This window comes from Otolemur garnettii, unplaced genomic scaffold, assembly GCF_000181295.1.
Source record: "Otolemur garnettii isolate 467f Iridium unplaced genomic scaffold, OtoGar3 scaffold00024, whole genome shotgun sequence".
Taxonomy (NCBI): Eukaryota; Metazoa; Chordata; class Mammalia; order Primates; family Galagidae; genus Otolemur; species Otolemur garnettii.
The window spans coordinates 17,664,575-17,686,297 of NW_003852419.1; the positions used below are offsets into that span (position 1 = coordinate 17,664,575).

The following is a 21,723-nucleotide window of genomic DNA, read 5'->3' on the forward strand; positions in this document are numbered from 1 at the left end:
TTTTTTTTTTTTTTGAAGCATACAAATAATTTGCACTATATTATCCTGCCAAATTAAAAAAATATACTGTGGCAGCCTGTCTTTTTTTTTTTTTTCCACTACCCAAAAAGGTACATTGATACCTTTTAAGAGAACAAGCAACAGTTAAAAATACAAGCTTCAATATAAATACTATAGTGCCTAACACTAGATGAACATTTAATTCAAATACCATTCTAGAAATACAGAAAAAAGACCATAAATGTGTTTTAGCATAGGAATCAACATGAGTGTGCATTTTCCTATATTTAAGTACTATATAATTTTAAACCTTTCCCCAATGTATGTTTTTTATACAACCTGAAGAGCGGTGTGTATCCAAGGCATAGAATTTCCACTACCATTTTTAAATGGATAACAAGTCTTGTAACACCACCAAGACAATGGAACCCTAAAATGCAGTTCCCCCCTAAACATAATGAAGTGTTTTTTAAAAAATTTTTTCTTAACATTTATATTTAAAAAAGTTTTGTACAAAAAAATCCTTGCACTGTAGAAGCAAAAGCAATCATTCATTTCTATGTTAAGTGTATTCTGTTTCCATTCACAGCGCTTGCAATGTTTGTGTCCAAGTAAGTAAGCTCAATAGTCAAGTAAATGGCTGGCAAAGTTTTTTTTTTAAGTTTTTTTTTTAAAAATGCTTATCAATGAGATTGTGTTCAATTTTTTTTTTCAGCATTCTTGCAACTTTTCCCTTAAGTATAGACCTGTAAACTGGGAAAATTGTACAGTGCACTTAATTGTCCTATCTGAGCAGGTTTATTTTATACTCAACCTCTGTATCTCTGATTAGAGGAAAGATACAGATATCACAGGCAGAGTCAAGTGCTATTTGAACACCAACTGGGGCAGATGCCAGCTTAATAAAAAAGAAAAAATTAATAAAATAAAATAAAAACAATGAATCCTCTTCCATGTCAACACAAATAGCACACAGTGTATGGAAAAGAAATGAAGTACAACTTTTAGGGAGCACAGACATATATACTGCTACTCTTAAATGTTTTTCTCTTCTTTTCTTTTAAGAATGTCACATTTAAACACAAGTCTTAAGAATTCATAGTTAATCATCATTGTATCAATATTAGCTTATATACCTGTTCTAGTTTAAAATGGCAAATAGTACCATGTTGTGCTAATAAATCGCATAGTTTTTTCCTCTGTTACCCTCTGCAAACCTTATTGTCAGCCTCTTCTTTTTAGTATGGTATACAAGGTCTTAAAGTTTATCATTTGATTGTCCAAATTTGACAACCAAGAGGATCTGGATCTATTTCTTTTGGTGCCAGAATTTTTTTAAAAGACATTATTTAAAACAAGTACCTTCACAAAAATGAACTCCTTACTAGTGTATTTAATCATGTTCCAGGGTTTTTTTGCACATTACACATTCAATTTAATCATTGTTTAAAAAAAATAAAACTTCGGGCAAAACAGCCCATTCTTTTAAGCTCTTACCAGGAGCAAAGTAGTTTTTATACTGGTATAATCAGTTTTGTTCACAAAATTAAACTAAAAGGAAAAATGATGATTAACTAGGACATAATGGGTCATATATTTAGGTAGCCATTGTTGTGAGAAATACAATATAGAATTATATGCTAGGTCCTAAGGTTTATTACCTTACCCAATGCTGAATTAAGCTACAAGTTCATAACAAGTAGAAAGAACCAGCAATGTGGTTTTAATAGATCCAAGGCACTCATATTTTAAAACCAAATGATAGAATAAACTTGTTCTGTTTTTCTGTTAATTTGTCAATTCAAGGCCTTTTATTCCTCTCCAATTGATACATTTAACCCTTTAGAGACAGACCCTTAGCTCATAGATTTTTTTTTTCAGTGCTATCTATTCTGTCTATAGAGGGTTAATCCAAAGACTGTTTTTCCTCCTCACATTATAAAATAAAACTGTACATGATATGTATTACAGAATGTATGCAGCATGGTCTTTCTCTCTCTCTCTCTCTTTTTCTCTCAGAACGGAACTGGAAACAGCAACATGTTTGCTCAGCAACGAATTAGGGACAATTTAAAATAGCCATAACATACCATACATGCTGTCTAAGTTTAAAAAAAAAAACATACACAACATGTAAATTATTGCACAAGAGAAAGGCTCAAAGTTTGCGTAAAATGCAATAGTATTGCCCCATACAGATCATGCATTCAAACGGTGAGAACATAAAGGAAAAAAAAAAAAGAAAAAAGAAAAAGAAAAGAAAAAAACAGGTGTGCTGGTGACAAGCACTCTCATATTCTTAGCTTCCATTACTTTTGTTTGTTTGTTTGTTTGTTTGTTTAAATCACATGGGACTAGAAAAAAATCCTACAGGGAGTGGGGCTGGAGGGCGATGGGGAAGGGGGGTGGTGAAAAGGGGGTGTCAGGTGGGAGTGAGGGGGTATTAATATACCTCTATTCAGTTTTTATATCATTATTCAACACTCGATCACTGTGCCATTTTTTCATGTGTTTCTCCAGGGTACTGTACACGCTAAAAGGCATCTTACAAATTTCACATTTGTAAACGTCCTTCCCCACCTGGCCATGCGTTTTCATGTGCCTGGTGAGCTTGCTACTCTGGGCACAGGCATAGTTGCACAGCTCGCATTTATAAGGCCTTTCGCCCGTGTGGCTTCTCCTGTGGACAGTGAGATTGCTACAGTTCTTGAAGACTTTCCCACAGTACTCACAAGTGTCGCTGCGTCTGCCCTCTTTTGAGCTGGGCCTGCCCGGGCCCGGACCACTAATATGGGGCGTGCTCCCTCCACTTCCCGTGCCGCTGCGCCCCGAGATCCCTCCGTCCAGCTCCCCGGGCGGCGTGGAGAAGCGCAAGCTCCCGTTCTCAGAGGAGTGCTCCGATGAGGAGGCAAAAGGCGATTGTCTGGAGTCTCCGAAGCTAAGGAAGGGATCTTTGAGCTGCCTGGAGGCCGCGTAGCCGGCGAGCCACTGCGAGTACACGTTCTCCGTGTTGGGCATGGCAGCCGGGGGCAGGTCGAACTCCTTCTCCAGCTTGATGCGCTTAGAGAAGGGGCTCAGCGAGCTGGGGCTGCCCAGCAGCAGCTTTTTGGACAGGCCCCCCGAGGCCGACTCGCCCGGGGAGCAGCCGCGGCCGTTAACAGTGCCATCGTCTATGCGGTCCGACTCGCCGGCCACCGAGTCTTCGTCGCAAGTGTCCCTGTGGCCCTCGGCCTCGGCCAGGTGGCCGCGCTTATGCTTCTCGCCCAGGACCTGGTGGAAGGCCTCGCTGAAGTGCTGCATGGAGCTGAGCACCATGCCCTGCATGACGTCGGGCAGGGCGCGGCCCTCGTCGCCCACGCCCACCACCGCGCCCCGCGAGCTGTTCTCGTGGTGGCGCGCCGCCTCCAGGCTCAGCCCGAAGCCGTAGTCCACCCTCTCGCTTTCCGTCAGCTCCTCCTCCTCCTCTTCCTCCTCTTCTTCCTCTTCCTCGTCGTCCTCCTCTTCCTCCTCATCCCCGTTCTCCGGGATCAGGTTGGGGTCGTTTTCGCTCTTGAACTTGGCCACCACAGACTTGAGCGCGCTGCTGGCGCTGCCCACCAGGTCGCTGGTGCCGGGTTCCGGGGAGCTGGCGGTGGAGAGCCCATCGTCGGACTTGACTGTCATGGGGGACGACTTGTGCATGTGTGTCTTCATGTGGCGCTTCAGCTTGCTGGCCTGGGTGCACGCGTGGTCGCACAGGTTGCACTTGTAGGGCTTCTCGCCCGTGTGGCTGCGCCGGTGCACCACCAGGTTGCTCTGAAATTTGAACGTCTTGCCGCAGAACTCGCATGACTTGGACTTGACCGGGGGCTGGGAGGGAGGAGGGGCGGATTGCAGAGGAGGGAGGGGGGGCGTCGCCAGGAAGGGCGGCTTGCTACCTGGCTGGAATGGTTGCAGTAACCTTTGCATAGGGCTGGGCCGGCCTGGGGACAGCGGTGGGCTAGACGTGTTCCCTGCCAGCTCTCTAAGTCTCCTAGAGAAATCCATGGCAGGAGGCTCCATAGCCATTGGATTCAACCGCAGCACCCTGTCAAAGGCACTCGGGTGATGGGTGGCCAGGGCCATCTCTTCCGCCCCCAGGCGCTCTATGCGGTGGGGGTCCAAGTGATGTCTCGGTGGTGGACTAAACAGGGGGGGAGTGGGTGGAAAGCGCCCTTCTGCCAGGCCGGAAGCCTCTCTCGATACTGATCCTGGTATTCTTAGCAGGTTAAAGGGGTTATTGTCTGCAATATGAATCCCATGGAGAGGTGGCTGGGAAGGACATTCTGCACCTAGTCCTGAAGGGATACCAACCCGCGGGGTCAGGGGACTTCCGTGTTCGCTTTCTAAGTAGATTCTTAATCCATGAGTGTTCTGTGCGTGTTGCAAGAGAAACCATGCACTGGTGAATGGCTGTTTGCAAGTTGTACATGTGTAGCTGCTGGGCTCATCTTTACCTGCAAAATAATACAACACCGACATCAATGTTTAATCACAGAGGTGGGCATCACAATTGCTTATTCACGTTCCACCTCCAGCTTTCCCTGCCCCCACTCCTCAACCCCAAGACCTGCCTCTGACTACCCTTGTGTCTAAATGGTGCCTAGCACATCTGAGAGTTGGTGTGCAAGGAGTCTGACTGTCCAGTCAGTCCTTCTGTTGTAAACCTCAATGCTAAGAACGTTATATCTGATTCCCAAGTTCGAGGATGATGAGTTCTAGAGAACTCAGTAAATGTCTGCTAAACTTTCTAATCTCACCAGCTATAGATTGGGACAAGCCACTTCATCTCTGTGTGCCACTATTTCCTTCTATGTTAGGTGAGGGACTTGGACAAAGTAACCCAAGGGAAACCTTTTTGCTTGCTAAATCCTATTTTCTATTCCTCCCTGGGTGGTAGGTGAACCTCTCAATAGGGAGTCATTTCTCTATCAAAAGATAGGAGACATTTAACTCACTACAATTCTCTATGACCTTTAGAGATGCTTTCAATCTTAGCCTGAAACACACTAATTGTTAATACTGTTAAAAATGAGTTTGGCTGAGCACCTGTAGCTCAGTGGTTAGGACTCCAGCCACAGACACCAGGGCAGGCAGGTTCAAACCCAGCCTGAGCCTGCTAAACAACAATGACAACTACAACAAAAAAATAGCTGGGCATTGTGGCGGTGCCTGTAGTCCCAAATACTTGGGAGGCTGAAGCAAGAGAATCGCTTAAGCCCAAGAGTTTGAGGTTGCTGTGATGCCACGTACTCTACCAAGGGCAACGTAATGAGACTCTGTCTCCAAAAAGAAAAAAAGAGAATACTTAGAAAATGCTTCCATAGAAAAGAGACCATCAACATTTTCCCATCTCAGCCTGTGTGAGGGTCACTGAGTCCCAATTTTGGTTCCACAACAACCCTCTGGGATACCTATTTTTATTTCAAGGAATGGTGTGAAAACTCAAAAGAACAACTAAATTCAGATTTCACTGATAAACGGCATCAAATCTTTAGACATCCTGTGGTCAAATGCAAATCTACAGAAATTAGGAGGAGCGGCTGGTGCCGACTTGAGCAGACACAGCATCCTAGTTTAAGGAACAGTTACAGCAGCCGGCACCATGACAGGCAGCAGGCTGAGAAATGCTACACTATCCCCCTCCTCATTATTTTGAGAGGCTAACAACGTGAACCAAATTATACAACATCCTGCGCCCTCGGCTGAGACTCAGCTCCAGTCAAGAAAGAAACAGAAAGATACAGTTCAGCTAGTCAACTCTTTGGCCAGTGGCCAAGCCGTCTGGAGAGGGGCCCTGCTTAAGTCACATTATTTCTCTCTTGCTGAAAAGAACCCAAGAGTGGTAAATGCCACTTTGGCAAAGAGGGACAAGCTTGACTTCACAAAAATCTTTCATTTTTGGAGATAGCTAAATAAAAAAAAATATATATATATATATTATATATATACACATACATACTCACATGCACATACATGTATATCAAGGGAGTAGCTAACCAACAGTTAACCAGTCGACTTGCAGCATTAAAAAGGGCACAAGTGATGGTGGCCAAAGGACAAGAATGGGAAAAATAGATAACTTCCCAGGGATTCCAAAAAAGACAGGGCTTAAAATATAACAGAAACAACAAACTTTTCTCCTTCTCTTAAAAGAGGCGCTTATAGGAGTTCCTTAAACCCACAGCTAGTATTTGTCGGTAACTTTTTAAAAAGGACAAAAATCACCATGTAGCGAAAGAGTGGGAACAAGGAATTAATCAATTATATGATTCCTCTATTTAGCAAGTCAGAAAGAAAAGCTGGCAGGGTCTTCTCAGGAGCCCCCAAACACTCGTATTCCAAAACAAGCCAGCCTCGCTCAAGCACTTGTCTAAATAATGGACTCCTGCCCTGACCTTGTAATTTACTTTACAATGCATTTATAATCTCACTCAATATATCCCACTCCTGGGTAAATCTCTTTAACAAGATTAGATGGTAAGATACCAAAATTAGGTTTCAAACATTTGTCTAATGTGGAGGGAGGGGGGGAAAGCCAGAAAGATTTTGAAAGAAAATGCTGACATTAGTATCACATTATCTGCCTATTTTTGTTTGCCTCCTCTCTTCAAAGGGAAATAAAAAGCTTCATTGAGAGTATTTTCATAAATTTTTTGTTGTTGTTGAACAATGACTTGGGTCTCAAATAGGCTGGAAAGGAACTATCTGGTTCCAACCGCGACCCTCTGTGGCTTTCTCCCTTGCATCTCTGGGACTCTGGGCTATTATCATACCCATTTAGCCTGACAATCCGCACTGGGTAAGTGAAAAGGAGATCTGTCATACAAAGCAAGTCCTTAACACTTTCATCATTCCAAATGCCTTAAAATAATATTTTACCTTATAATATTTTATTGACACTCAGGCCTGGACCTATTATTAGTAATGCTGGTTTGGGGTGCGCCATGAATACGGCCATTGATAAATGCCAAAATCTGTGGCACATGGCATTACTTCAAGGATCTCATTTGTAGCCTTTCAAAAAGGCTGAAATGAGAAAAGTCCACTTTATCTTTGCTGCCCTTAGCTTCCTAAATTTGTTTTTCAGAGCCAGTGTATGTGATCATGCTACAGTATGTTAACACTGTGAGGTTATCCTCCCCTCTCTCAAACATCAGGTCAGAGAAAATGGCATTTTATCTTATAATGAGCATACAACATACAGTTTTCACTATCGCATTTTAGTATTCCCATCAACTAGATATTCTAGATCATGAGGGCAGCTAGTGTAATCATAATGTCAATGAGAAGGGCTGTTACGATTGAGACTGAAGATTACATGGAAAGAGCTGCTTTGAAACTGGTAATTATTACCAGTCCACTAATAGCAAATGATGCATTACAATTTCACCATATAATCTGTATTTCACTCGGCTCCTGCCGGTGTACCATATTATATTACACTGCTCACAGATTCTAAATTCCTCAACCGCAGTCATCAATAAATGTGTTACTCGCCATAATTTGTGAAATTACTTTGTTCATAACATCTTTGATGGTTTAGAAAGACCAGAATTGATTTCCTGCGTGGCAAAATTAGGGCTACGTTGATTTATTGACATGTTAAATATAATAATATTCTTCATTTACTCTGATGAAAATCAACTTCTCAATTTGAGGGCCTCATTGGGCATTCACAGGGATCGTTTTGATTTAGAGCAATAAACTGAGACCTGGCCCCAACGCACAGGAACTCGAGGTATCAAAAGGGTTAAAATCAGCTATTAGTCCACCTATTGGCTTTTATTTTATTTCCCTTTATTTTATGGGAAGGAATGGCCTTCATTTCTATAGTGTGTCACCAATGCTAAAAGGCCCTGTGATTTGAGCCTCAAGATTTAGAAGAAGAAGGTCTGAGGCTGGGATCTTTGCCTTTGTGTTTTACTACTAGCTTGTGACTCTAGGACAGTTTATTTCTCTGAGGCTTAGGATTCCTATCTGTAAAAGTAGCATAAAAACAGTTACTTTAAAGAACTGGTGCGAAGTTAAAATGAGAAGTATACCCAAGCCCTCTGTAAACTATCAGATCCAACATGAATATGAATTTTTATTACTACCAGGCATGATTAATTACCGAGGGCAATGACTAACCCCACTACACACCCAGAATGGCTTCCAGAGGAAGGTCCAACTCCAGCCCCGGCTAAAAGGAGGCTCTGGTGAGAGAGGCAGGAGTGACTGGTCCACCAGCAGGGAGGCCACAGAGAAGTGCTAAGTGCTCTGAAGGCCAGGGCAGCTGGTTAATGCAGCTGAATGGGGTGGGTGTCAGCTTTGTTCTAGAGCTCTCTGGAACCACACAGCCCATTTCTACATACCTTGTTCTGGTCACTCCTAAACTGGTCGTGCCGGCATGTGCACCAGCAGGCTACGTACCCTGCTTTCATGGGAAGAGGGGAGAGGACAGGGATCCATATCAGGCTCTGACTCCCCACCACATGTCAAATCAAACTCCCTGCCCTCAGGAAGACCAAGAGAGCTAGTCTGTTTCCCAGGTGAGCAGACCTTGGCCTCTTAACTCCATCCTCCTCTCTCAACTGCCCATTCCCTCCTTTCCTTTCTCTCCAAGGGTGGCTCTGTTCCCACAGCCAAGTGCAGGCCCCAGGCACCCTTAGCAAAATGAGAACTCTTCCCCACCCAGCTAGCAAGTAGGGACTTGAAGCCGAGAGTCCAACCCCCTAAACTCTGCAATCTGTGACCTAACCCAGGCTTAGGCCCAGCTGGGGGTGGGGGGAAGCAGATGAGGTTCTTTTAACCCCTGCACCACCCAGCCCTCAGGACCTGAGGGCTTGTGAAATTCACACAATAATTCTTTGTTGCCTAGGATTACCTATGAGTTAACAAAAATAAACAACTGTCTTTGAATTTGGTCTCAGGGTGCATGCCCTGCTCTTCAGATACCCTTCAGGAGATGGGTAAGTCCACTCCCCTCCCATCTAACAAAAGTCCCCTTCAGAGCCTTAACTCTTGTATCTTCTTCTTACTCTCTTTCCATGACCCTTTCCCTTTTCTTTTTTTCTTTCCACAGCAGGTTCTTTTCATTTACTTTCACACTTAAAATTAGATGTCACACTTCTTGTCTCCCTCAGCCTGCTTTTTTGTGTTTAGGGTGGACTCACTCCCCGCTCTGCCCCTCCCCAAGCAACCTTTTAGCCATGCATGATTCCTATCAGGTGTTTCTACCTAGAGAAGGAGACTTGTTTTCTAAAACAATATCTTTCAAAACATAGTTGTATAAACATACAAAACAAAATTTCATAAAAAGGTCCCTACTATAAAAGCTGACTTGAACAATCAATCTGTGATTGTGGTGGTGACTGTGGGACATTTTAACTTTTTAACAACAATGCTGTGCAGTTTTCTCTAAAACTAGGAGAAAAATAAGTAGAAATTATGCGCGTGCATATATATGCACATCTATTGTGTACATGTATACGTAAAATATTCCATGTTCAAATACACATGTAAATGTGTAAGGGATAGAAGCATCAGCACGACCCTGAAGTCATTCTGACTCCGTTTAGATCTGGCCTCTACCAAAGGAGCATGCCATGGACTAAATCCAAAGTCCTAAATGAGACCATGGGAGGGAAATGTCCGGCAGTAAATGGGCTCCAAGACACAGACATATCCGGTCGCCAACCATGGAGCCAGGCAAGACCCTGGGGAGAAGACCCCACAGGGAGGAGCTGCTGTCAGCTCCCTGCCTTCAATGAGGAAAGGAACAAAAAGGGGAGGGAAGAAGTCCCCTGGGGCTCAGTGGAGTGGGGGAGCGGGTGCCAAGTGAGTAATGGAATAATACGTATGCCAATCTATTTTGGAAGTAACTCCCTTCAGTACTTAAAAAGTAAGGGTAATTTCCAGAAACTCTCATCTCTATACACATGGACATTTGTAGAAGAAATAATGCTCAACTTACAAATACCCTGCGGGGCATATTCTGCACTCATCCCAGGCGTGGGGATTAGAGCTCCGTGTGCAGACCGAGGGGAGGAGAGGCCCCTCCAGTGCAGAAGTTTATCTGTGAAAGAAACCCAAAATCAAGCACGAAAGCTATAAACAAGGAGCATCATAAACCACAGGAGATCACATTTCAATTCCATTAAAATAGATTAACATCATTACAACAGCCTTGCAGATAGCTAACAGGCCCAAGGCCTGAAAGAAAGAACAGTGGTGAGTTATTTCCCACAGTTTTTGTTTTGTTTTTAATTTTGGTCTTTTTTTGACAAAAAGGAGAGGGTTTATTTTAGGTATGGGGGTTGTTTGCCTTTTTGTTGTTATTTGATTATTGTCTTATAAGAGAAACAGTGAAGGGAAAATTGGTAATATTAAGGATAGCCTGGGGAAATGGGGTGATTTATCTGCAAGGCTGGTTTACATGCATTCAGTGACTTTATAGACAAGCCCTCCAAAACCATATGCTGATAGGAAATAAGTAGATTTGTGAACCATTTTTTAACGGGACAGAGTCCCACTCTACCTTCCCCATCCCAGTGCCCCCCTCTTTCCAGGCTAGATTTGTGATAGGACCTTCAATGATAGGGAAACTGTGGGCATTTCAACACTTGGCTGGGCCACACTCTTGAATTCCACCAATGGAGTACCCTACATGGGCATGACTTCTCACAGTACAAAGCAGTGGAGGACAGAGATTAGACTCTTAGGGTTAAATGACTTTGGTCAAGTCCTCCACCTTGAGGGTGAGGAATCATAGCATCAAAAGATGAGGAAAGAACCAGTATTCCAGTAACAGCACCCCCCGAATTGTGGCCAACTTCCACACTGTGTTGCACTATAGTGAGGAAGACTGACTTCTCACACGGATAAACATGAATCTACCAGTCAATTGAGCATTTCTAGCACTAAAATTTTTTGAAAAAGGAAATATTTGGTTTGTGCAACCTGGGGGACTTGGGGGTTTATGTGGTTAAGTTCCTAGCTTTTCCAAGTCCACCTGCAGCTAAATAACCACATAGAGGTCCACCTGGAGGGACAGCAGAGGACAGATGGAACAGGAGATGCTCGGCCTGTTCTAGAGGTTTGGCATTTGTGATGACTGGGGAAAGATAGGAGAGAAGAAAGACAGACTTTGGTGGTGAACAAACAGAGTATGTTTTCCATTAGCTTAATATTAAGAGCACTTAGAAGTGGTGCTGTTATGCTCTAGGATAGCAGATCCTCAGTGTAAAATACATCCTGTTCTTCTTATATAGACCACATTGCCAAATGTAGCCAGGGCAGGTGGGACAAGATTTCCTTTCATTTGGAGCCTGGTGGATAACAATGGTGTGTTCTGGAGAAAGCTCTTACACAGACAGCATAAATCTGTTGTTACCAGGCCTGCAGACAAAGGCCGTGGTGGAGGCACGACCTGGCCTGAGACCATGTACAGGGACATTTCCTCCTCTCTCACCCAAAACAAAATAAACACCACAAAATAAACACCACAAAAGCAGGAAGATCAGACTTCACAAACAAGTATGTCTACATGTGACTGTTTATGTTAAATGGCTCGGGAGTATGGGGTAAAATTAACTACACATTCAGTCCTAGTACTTTTCAACAAGAAATGTGAGAATCCGTTTTTGCACTTGTTCTTGCATCAGCTGTTTCCTAAGTTTGTTTGTTGCCAAAACTAAAATCCTTTTCTTAGGAAATTCACACAGCCCAGGTATCTCTGTGACCCTGGCAGAAAAGCAGCAATGACCTTGGATCCTTGGGGGTGGGGGGGGAGGAGGAGTGGGGGAGGGGATCTAATTTCAAATTCCCTGACACTTACTCTGGGAGGAGACCCTGAAATGTTTCAGTTAAGTCTCCAGCAAGATAATAAAAGGACTGTCAACTAATCTAGACTTAGCCCCTAGAATGCAGCTCCAGTTGGCAAATTCGTCTACAAATGCGCTGGTTCTCACCAAGCTGAGCTGCTAGGGCAGCAGCAAGCAGCTGGACCAGTTCTCTATGGTGCCAGGCCACAGGCCAAAGTAAGGTCTCACCAACAAGCATCATGGTTTTTGTTTTAATAAGTTGCAAAAAACTTCAACAATCCTCAAGCCTATGCCTTCCTTATGTAGATGGGAAAACTGGGGCCTTGAGAAATGAAGTGACTTTCTCTTAACTACATTAATGGTTAACCACAAAATGAAAACCAGAATTAGTCTCCTGACTCCTGGTCCAGTGGTTCTTCCTGAGGCATCTATCTCTTTCCCTCTGCTGCTTCTGCCTTGATCTTCACAGCCCAAGAAATGCCAGTAAAGAGGGTTCTCTTTCTACTGACCCATTAGCAGCACTTAACAACCTCTTGCAGGGAGTCCAGCCCAGCAGTGCTGAGCATGGCTTTCAAAAGATCCAAATGAACTGACGTGGTTTCACAATCAGAAAACAAGGCCCGCTCTGCGGCCCCAGCCTCCTGGCCTCAGCCCCACTATTTTTACCCTCTACCTCTGCTTTCCCTGCAGAATTAGCCATTTCTATCAGCCTACAGAGCTATTTACTTTAGGAGAAAAAGCACTGCCTTTGTAGGAGAGACTCAGACTTGCATTTATCCTCCTCTAGGAAGAGGGTCAAAGCAAAGCCAACTGGGGCCGCAGCCGATTCTGCCGCTGCTTCCACTAAACACGTCCACAATATTCTCCTTGGTAAGTAGAATCGACATTCCCACATGAACTGGAAATGCTAAATTGTTAATAGCCTCCCTAGGGTTTAACTTCTTGCTATGATGCCTTCAATTATTTCATCACAGCTTAGGCAAAGTAAAGTATCACAATTAATGCGTCTGAGCATCAAACTCGGGAGCAGTTCTGCCTTTCCAGGCTTAGGGAGAGAAACTGCTGCTGGGGGCCTCTCCGTTTCCCACCCTCCCTTCCATTCTCCCAGGACAGATGGGCTCTGGTTGCTAGTTATGTTCTCTTTATTTCTTTGTTGGTGCTCTTAGCAAAGTGGTTCTCAAAGTGCACATCCAAGCCCACTCACCATAAGCATCACCTGGGAGCCTGTTGGAAATGGAAATTCTTGGGCACCACCTCAGAATTACTGAATAATGGGATGGGGGTGGCAGAAATCTGTGTTGAATAAGCCATCTAGGTGATTCTGATAAATAGTCAAATTTAATAAGTGCTGGGGGCTTAGAGTAGGGGAAGGCATGAAAACTGGAAGTGTTGATGAGGCTGTCTGTCGTCCCTTCTGTCCCAGGCTCATCTCCTTTAGGACTGGAAGAGTCAATGACAGATTAAGCATGGGGAGTCCCTAAGGACCCTCCATTAGAAAATCAAGGTACCTCTTCTATCCATCATTGACCAGGAACAGGCCCTGGCCCAGCCTCTCCGTCTAGGGAGGCCTCACCCAAACCAGCTTCTGCCAGGCAAATGGTGCCCTCACTCCTTCCATAGGAGGTGAAAGTTTGAGAATGCAGCTGTGGCATCTTGCATAGACAGAGCAAGAACTGGACCCTTGTTTTTCTTTCTGGACTCTCACATGTGAAACAACCACTTTTCAAATGCCTTGCAACTCCTCTGGTGGAAGGTATTTCAACCTGTTCTATTCATTTCATCAAGGAAGCATTTCCAGTTGGGGCCTCAGAAATGGCTCATGCATTATTAGGTTGCAAAGTTTCCTTGTGGTTGAATAAAAAATAACCTTATTTTTCAGATCTTATTAAAAATCTGCAACAAATTGGGAATGGTATTGATTTAAGGTGACACATTTGGCCACTTTACATTTCTTTACGCATGGGGTACAAACTTTGGACACAGAGCCCCAGCAGCCCAGAAGGATGGCCCTGGAACATAAGGTCATTAAGTCAAGCTTTCTGTTTCCTCAAGAACATCTCAAAGATTCCTTACTATGAACATGCTGTTTGTTTCTGAAACTAATCACTGGGCACGTAAGAGAGCCACATTACTGTCTACTAATCAACAGGTAATACTGCTGGTTTCCCACTGTGCTGAAACAGCAAAGCACAAAGCCTCATTTCCAACACACCTAATGATGGCTTTGGGAGCCCTGCTTTTACCAGGCCTCTCTACAGAAGTACAAAGATAAGCACTGTCCGTTACAATATACAGAGGGTGCCCCAAAATGTACCCACATTTAAAAAGAAAAAAACTGTATTAAAGTGGTACTACTCAATAGGTAGCATGTACCAATAACTTTAATTATTTTGTCTGTTGTATATATACTCAAGTCATGTTTGACTTCTGCAATTACAAGAGATACAATATGCAAGATAACAAATGTTATCAGTATAGACTACTTATTGAGTATATAATTTTAATACAGTTCTTTCCTTTCTTAAAATATGTATACATTTTTGGCACCTTTTATATATGTGTGTGTGTGTATATATTCATAAACATATGTTTTTAGATAATTCCCTTCTTTTTTCAATGAGAAAGACACAAAAGCAGCAGAGCCATCTTGAGTAAAAAGGCTGTCTTGTGAGGCTGTGACCTCCCTTTCACCTTGGATCTTCAAGAAGAGAGATGACAAACCACTGTGATGGGTGAGATCTCTGTTGGCCACAAGCCAAAATAAAGGACTCCTATCATCTCCTCCAGATCCACCATTCTTATGGTCCTCCCAACCCCACCCCACCATCTAGCCACCTTCTGGATTGCACTTAAAATGCACCCTGAGTGTTAGAGAACTTCCCTGAAAGAACCAATTCCAGTTCTGAATCCAGTTGTCAGATCCCGGCCACACAAATAACAGTGCAGCCAGTGAGGGAGAGCCTCTTTATCTGACGGTAAAGCAAATGTCCTTTCTATTCAGCTGCTTCTGGCTCTTGACCCTACATTTGCCATAGCTACCAGCTCTTCCAGCATTACAGAGCAAATATTAGTTGCGCCTGTGTCTTGAGTTGTGTCAATCAGAACAGATAATGTGCCAGCTTTATCATCGCTAACAGACTTCTTAATTAATCTTCTGATATTGTCAAAAATCACATTCCCTTTTGTTCGAGAAATGAGCATTTATATGAGTATTATTTTTCTTCATTGCTTTTTTTTTTTTACAGGCTAAAGTTTTACCAAAATGTGATGCTCTTTAAAAAGTGTATTCTGGATCAGAATGGTAGCTCACGCCTATAATCCCAGCACTCCAGGAAGCCGAGGCAGGTGGATTGCTTGAGCTCAGGAGTTCCAGATCAGCCTGAGCAAGAATGAGACCCCTTCTCTACTAAAAATAGACAAATTAGCCAGGCATTATGGTATGCACCTGCAGTCCCACCTACTCAGGAGGCTGAGGCAGGAGGATGGGTTGACCCCAGACTTTGAAGTTACTGTGAGCTATGACGACTCCATGGCACTCTAAACCTGGCTGACAGAGTGACACTCTGTCCCCTCCCCCCAAAAAAGTGTATTCTGCAAAAAAAACGAAAGCAAGCAAGAATTCCAACACTACAGAATTTCTTCCCTGAAACTCAATCATGGTCCTTATAGGCCTTAATATTTCGCCAGTGACTTTAATTATGACAGTCACACATTTTAGAACTCCTCCTCCCCTTTTGACCAATTCTATCCTTTCAGAGCCTTGATTATCTGAACAACAGGTTACTGATTTCACCTTTTCAGAGTTCTAATCCTACGCCTCTTCTTGATAAGGGAGGAGGTAGAGATGGCATCTTGTATGCCCCTTTATCTATAAAAATGCAAGCCGCCAATTTGTCAACTCTAAACAAAATTTTTCTCCAATCTGTGTCTTTAACATAAGCAAAGCATATAATTTAAAAGAAAAAAAAAACTTGCTTTCTGAAGAGTAACTAAGCCAAAGACATTGTGTTCCATCTTTGTGTTGAAATGCAGATTTCCTACTAAAAGGCAAATCCTTCATTTCAAAAGGTTGAATAGGATGGTACTTAAAAAAAGAATTCCAGCTGGTTAAATTTAGGGTGTTGAAAAAAGTTCACTCCAATAATATTCTTTGGCTCTGGGCCCAAAGTATTTTCACTTGATCGTGAATTAGATAAATTTTTATTACACTTTAAGCTTTTGCCTTAGAATGATGGAGCTTATCTGGGAGACTGGGAGGTCAGCTGCATAAAGAGACAAATTGTTTTAGGACAATTTTTTTTTGTTTATTTAACCACTACCTCACTTTGCAAAATGTGTGTTCCCAGAATAAATTCCCTTTCATTCATTCTTTCCTGCATTCATTCAACAAATAACTTACTGAGTACCTACAATGCCCAAGGCCATGGGCTGGCCTCTGTGAGTGGGACAAAAAAGACTCCCCACAGCAGCCTTGCATCTGGTGGAGAGGGCAATGCCCACACAGAAATTGCTCTACTCCAATGTGGAAAGTGAGATGCAGATAAGCTGCTAAGGAAATTCAAAGGAAGAGAAATTACTTCCATTTGGAAGGGGACGAAAGGCTTGGGGGAACTTATACACTGGATATGGTGCACTCAGAGGAAGGACTTTCTAGATAAAAAGAAAAAGCAGATAGGGATGCTCAGAGAGAAGTGATGCTCCCAAGGTAAGCAGAGAGTAAATGGGGCCCAACAGGTCAAAATATTGCACACCAGGCTCGGTGCCTGTAGCTCAGCGGCTAGGGCACCAGCCACATACACCAGCGCTGGCGGGTTCAAACCAGACTGAGCCTGCCAAACGACATTGGCAACTGCAACAACAACAACAAAAAATAGCTGGGCGTTGTGGTGGGCACCTGTAGTCCCAGCTACTTGGGAGGGTGAGGCAAGGGAATCGCTTAAGCCCAAGAGTTTGAGGTTGCTGTGAGCTGTAATGCCATGGTACTCTACCGAAGGTGACCTAGTAAGATTCTGTCTAAAAAAAAAATTGCACAATGATTCACCTGTCTGACAGCAGAAGATCCTGTCATTTAAATGAATCTGCTGCAGACTTTTGTGAAGCCTTCGGTTTTCACAAGTTCATATTTTCAAATTTCACATTTCCTTAAATTACAAGACACAGTCATGTGGACTATGGTGAAACTCCAGGAAGGGTCATCTGCCCTGTTTTGCTTCCCCCAGCCTAACATTTTCCCCCTTGATGTTGGCAGGTGGTCTGCTAAAGCAGCATTCTCTACTCCTCTGAGTCAAACCAACAAGTGTTGATAGCCATGTTCTCCTTTGCAATATGGCCTCCCTGGCTTAAACAATCTATTTCACATGTATCATAGCCAGGGTACGATGGGCTTGTACTTGCTGACACGTTTTCAACAAATAACTGTGCAAGAAACATTGAGATCTTCCTATACCACTTTGTCTCTTCAATCATCAACTTGACCTTCCCTCCAAATTTCCCCTCTCTTCTCTTGAAAGCCATGGAGAGGGCAGGGGTAATCTTACTCCTGCTCTGAGTCCTTATTGGAGGTGTGTGTGTGTTGGGGGGTGGGAAAAAAACATAGGCTTGCCTCTACCTTCGGTATTTATCTAGCTATTTAAGAATTAACTTCTTTTTGGAGACAGAGTCTCAGTATGTCACCCTCAGTAGAGTCCTGTGGCATCACAGCTCACAGCAACCTCGAACTCTTGGGCTTAAGTGATTCTCTTGCCTCCGACTCCCAAGTAGCTGGGGCTATAGGTGCTGATCACAAAGCTGAGCTATTTTTTTGTTGGAATTGTTTAGCTGGCTTGGGCTGGGTTCAAACTCACCATCCTCAGTGCATGTGGCTGGCACCATAACCACTGTGCTATGGGCTCTAAGCCATATTTCGGAATTAACTTTTAAAAGACGTTCTTGCCCAATGGAATCCTACAGCCAGCACTCCCCACATTCTTCTCTTCCTTTAGGAAGTAGGGACTTATCTCTCTGGAGAGATTACTGCAGCAAAGCCAGGAATCTAGGTTCTGCACTCTGCCACACTCCAGCTGTTCTATGACTTTGAGTAAATCTTTCCCCTTTCTGACTCTAGGTGTCTCATCTTTAAAAAGAGAAGACCAAATTAGACTTCTCTCCTGCCTCCCATGCCAGTGCGAGGCTCTCTGGGACTAGCCAGGAAACCTATGATAGGCTTGTGCCCCAGTCTTGCAAAGTTCAGGTGAACTGTGCTTCAAGGAGGAAACCCAAGTGAGTCCTGAGCCAATGAGACTGAAGGTCAGAGAACCAGGAAGAAACTTCCCACAAACCCAGGCTAAATGTCAAGGGAAAAGGTCTCTGTGGCTCGTGCCAGAAGGCTAGCAGCAAAGCTCGGCCTCATGCCCAATCCTGGCACGGACTCCTCCAAAGGGTATATACAAGACTCTAAGAAAGGTAAGAGGGCTCCCCCACCTCAAACCAGGGCAGCAAGGCCCCCACACCCCGTGGTCCCTGCCCACAATGTGCATCTGCACAGAAGGTTCCTGGAAAGCCATGTGTAAAACGAATTTCTGTAAGCTGAATCACATTTGGTAACCCACATAATTTCAGAGATGTTTCGTCACCCTTCCAGGCTCATCGAAAATTGGCAGGGCTTCTAACATTTTACCTTTTAAGTGTGTCTTCCTCCTCCCCCCAACCCCCCAATATCCTCTCGGTCAAGTAGTTAATGATCTGTAAACAAACACTTTAAATTCAGTGGGGGAGCTCACTATTTAAAGGAACCCTGTGGAGAAACCTTTTGAAAAGTTAACAATCTTTCTGTAATGTGAAAAAATCACCCTCTAATTTATCAGTTTCCATTAATGAGATTTTTGTGTGTATTGGGCCTTCTGAAAGTGGGGCTCAACTGCAGTGAATGCCTTTGTAGTTAGAAGAAGGGGTGAAAGATAAAAGAAGTTGCCTTGAACACATTTCTGTCACCCAAATTGTCCAGCTTCCCATAAATATATTCCCAAACACCCCTTCTGCCTTCCTACCCAGAGAAATGTAGAAAAGGACGGAAAATCATAATCTCAGATACCTGGAAAGCCTTGTAAACCGCACAGCAGTTTCTCCCGAGTCACCTGGCAGGTGCCTGCGGGAGATGGAATAAGCATTTTCTACAGAGGGAGGTGGAGGCATCAGGGCTGTGATGACAGATCTGATGAGCATGATCATTTGCTTAGCAAACTTTTAATTCTGATAACACACGCAGGGGCATGGAAGGCCTGGTCTATCAAAGCCAGCAGAACATACAACTCCCAACTTACTCTGAAGAGGCCACCTCTACCCTTCTTATCTGTGTCAACTCACAACAAATGTAATTTATGCCTCTATATCACCATTTGGATCACTCTTGAAAAAATACCAGAATAAGCTAAAGAAAACCAGGCGTGGTGCCTATAAAAAGCCCCCTGATACTTTGTTCATGGGCACTGTGGAGGCAGAAGGCAGTGGTAGTGGGTGACCAGAAGGGGACACATTGGCAGTAGGAGTGGGTGGACCCAGGCAGCACTGCAGCCCCATTAGCTGTGGGGTTTTCTGGGCTTCCAGGGCTGATCTGTGCATCCCTTCAATACAGAAGGGGCCAGAGAGATGGGCAGCCCCAGGAAGGCTCCGTCAGGCCTCTCCCACTGCCCATAAGGCTGGAGAATCCTGCCTCCAAGCTCAGCGCCTCTCAGGGAAGGTCCTGGCCTTAATGACCTCCCCACATCCTGCCTTCTTTGGTATGAAGGAAGATGAGGAAATGGAAGATAATTGCCATAAGCAGGGAGGACAGAGCTGGACCTCTCCATCCCGCCCCCCTTCCTGGGGTCCACTACTCCTCACCATGTGCCTTAGGAACCCCCAAGGTGAGCCACAGAATACACTGGGCACAGCCTTACAGCCACTCACAGGTAATCCTGTGCCTTTCTGGCACTATGAAGTGGTGCGTCTACTTCAGGGGGAGTGAGGAAAGCACACGCCACGAGCCTGACAGTCTGTGACAGTCCTGGCCATGAGATTCTTAGTACCAGGACTGGCCATTCTCCAGAATTAAAACCTATTATGTCCTATGGTTAACACAGAGCCGCCTGGAAATTAGGAGAACTAATTTAAGGCTTCAAAGCTCTAAAAAAATGGTCTAGCAGGTCAGGCTCTGACATTTCTTCAGGAACAAAACTAGGCTGCCCTCTCGCCTGAGGTGAGGCTGAATGAAGGAAGGTTCCTGCGCTGAGAGGCCAGGCCTCCTCCCATGGCAGCTGGTCTTCCTTTCAGAAGCAGGCCTCGGCCTGGGGCAGGTCCTGGGGCAGGCCACAACTGCTACTGTCTCCTCTGTCCCTCAGTACCTTCCACCTCCCAGGCATGGCTGCTTCTGCCTCAGTCCCAAACTCTGACAGAGTCCCACAGAACAAAAGATGAGCTAGTTTTCTTGCCTTCATACTTATTTTCCTGGCTTTCTATCCAATCTCTAATCCTTCATTTATACTACTGACCAGTCTGGAAAGAATTCCCTGAATAAAAAGGAGATGCCCACAGGTACCATCTGCAATCATTCGAGAAGCCCCAACCCGGTCATGGGGTGGGACGCTGCTGACTGTTCTCTGGTTTACTAATTCTGCTGATTCAAAGAGGGTAACAGTCAGTGTTCCTGACACCTCCATGCTCCTCAGACCACAAATGCACCATCTCAACTCCTTTCTAGCCACTGGGCAGGTCCACTTGGAGACTCGGTTTGCGGCTTCTCTGGGAAAGGGGCCACATGCTACAGAAGAGACCCTGGGATTACTTTTTATTCTGAGTCTCTCAAAATAAATGAGGTCTCACAGGTCTAACATTTCCACACAGTCCCAACCGAGAGGCCAACCTGAGGCCACCAATGTCAAGATCTCAGGTCTACTTGGAAAGTGAAAGACTAACTCTCCCTTAACAAGCCCCTCAGGCTGAAATCCTTTTGCTTCCAGAGACTCAACCTTCGACTGCTGGGTAGAAAGCCCCCTCTCTCACAGGCCCACAGATCTCCGCCACCATCATACTCAAACCCTGTCAGGCAGTGGGGAGTGTGGACTGCAGGCTGACGCAGTTTCAAAGAGGCCGACCAGGCAAGAACCGTCCTGTACTCCTGCCCCGGCTCTAACGCAATAAAATGTCTTTTATCAATGTAATTCAAGGCAAAGAGTCAAGGGTCTGTCACCATTTTAAAGAGGCTTATTACATGGCCACAAAAATTTGCCTCAGGCTCAAACCTGGCATGTAAGGTATCAGCGTGGGACAGGTTCTTTTGATTTGATTTTATTTTCTTACAAAATCTGAAAATGAAATGCTTCTGTCCCTCCCTTCCACCAACCGTTTTTTGATTTATGGGGAGGAGGAAAGAAATCTGAAGTTGACAGGTTGGGACAACTCCACTCAGCTTTCTCACTCAAAAGCAGCTTTTGTTAAATCATACTTTGCATTTATGGCCTGCGGCTCTTGGCTGACTCTGGCAGCTCCTCCAGCCTGAAGCAGGCAGAGGATTTCCCCAGGAGGAGGCCCCACTGAGAAGAATGCCCCTCTGCACCAGGAGTGGGGGCCTCTGGGGGTCAGGAGGCTGGGGGCAGGAAGGCACTGGTTAAGATGCTTCTGTCCTGGTCTTGGCTGTCTGCTACATCCCTCTTGGATCTGGGGCCCTACATCATCAGCACACGTGTCTACCACTGGTTCCCCAACTGATGTTCAAGGCTTCTGAGAACCGAGACTACATCATTCTCCTTGACTGCCTGGCACCATGCTGAACAGAGAAGATCCCTTCAATAAGTGCTGTGCAGTGGACTTTCTGCCTATTGGAGAGCTACTCCAAATAAATGACCTGGCTGTAAGGACCAGGCCATGGACCCAGCAGTGACAGGGT

At 44.5% G+C, this 21,723-nt stretch overlaps 1 protein-coding gene across 6 annotated transcripts in view; it reads right to left on the minus strand.

Annotated features, from left to right (window-relative positions):
* BCL11A (B cell CLL/lymphoma 11A) overlaps positions 1-21,723 on the minus strand; it is a 101,047-nt gene that overhangs the window by 6,086 nt on the left and 73,238 nt on the right. For 2 of the 6 annotated variants that reach the window (XM_012804007.2, XM_023512075.1), the window contains exons 3-4: positions 9,977-10,078; positions 1-4,475 (exon numbers count right to left, since the gene is read on the minus strand). The exon at positions 1-4,475 is cut by the window's left edge and continues 732 nt beyond it. In XM_012804007.2, the coding sequence (XP_012659461.1) occupies positions 2,455-4,475; positions 9,977-10,078 (2,123 nt within the window). In that variant the 3' untranslated portion in view covers positions 1-2,454. The remainder of the gene's footprint in view (positions 4,476-9,976; positions 10,079-21,723) is intronic. The other 4 variants (XM_003787937.3, XM_012804009.2, XM_003787938.3 and 1 more) reach the window with 4 other exon arrangements.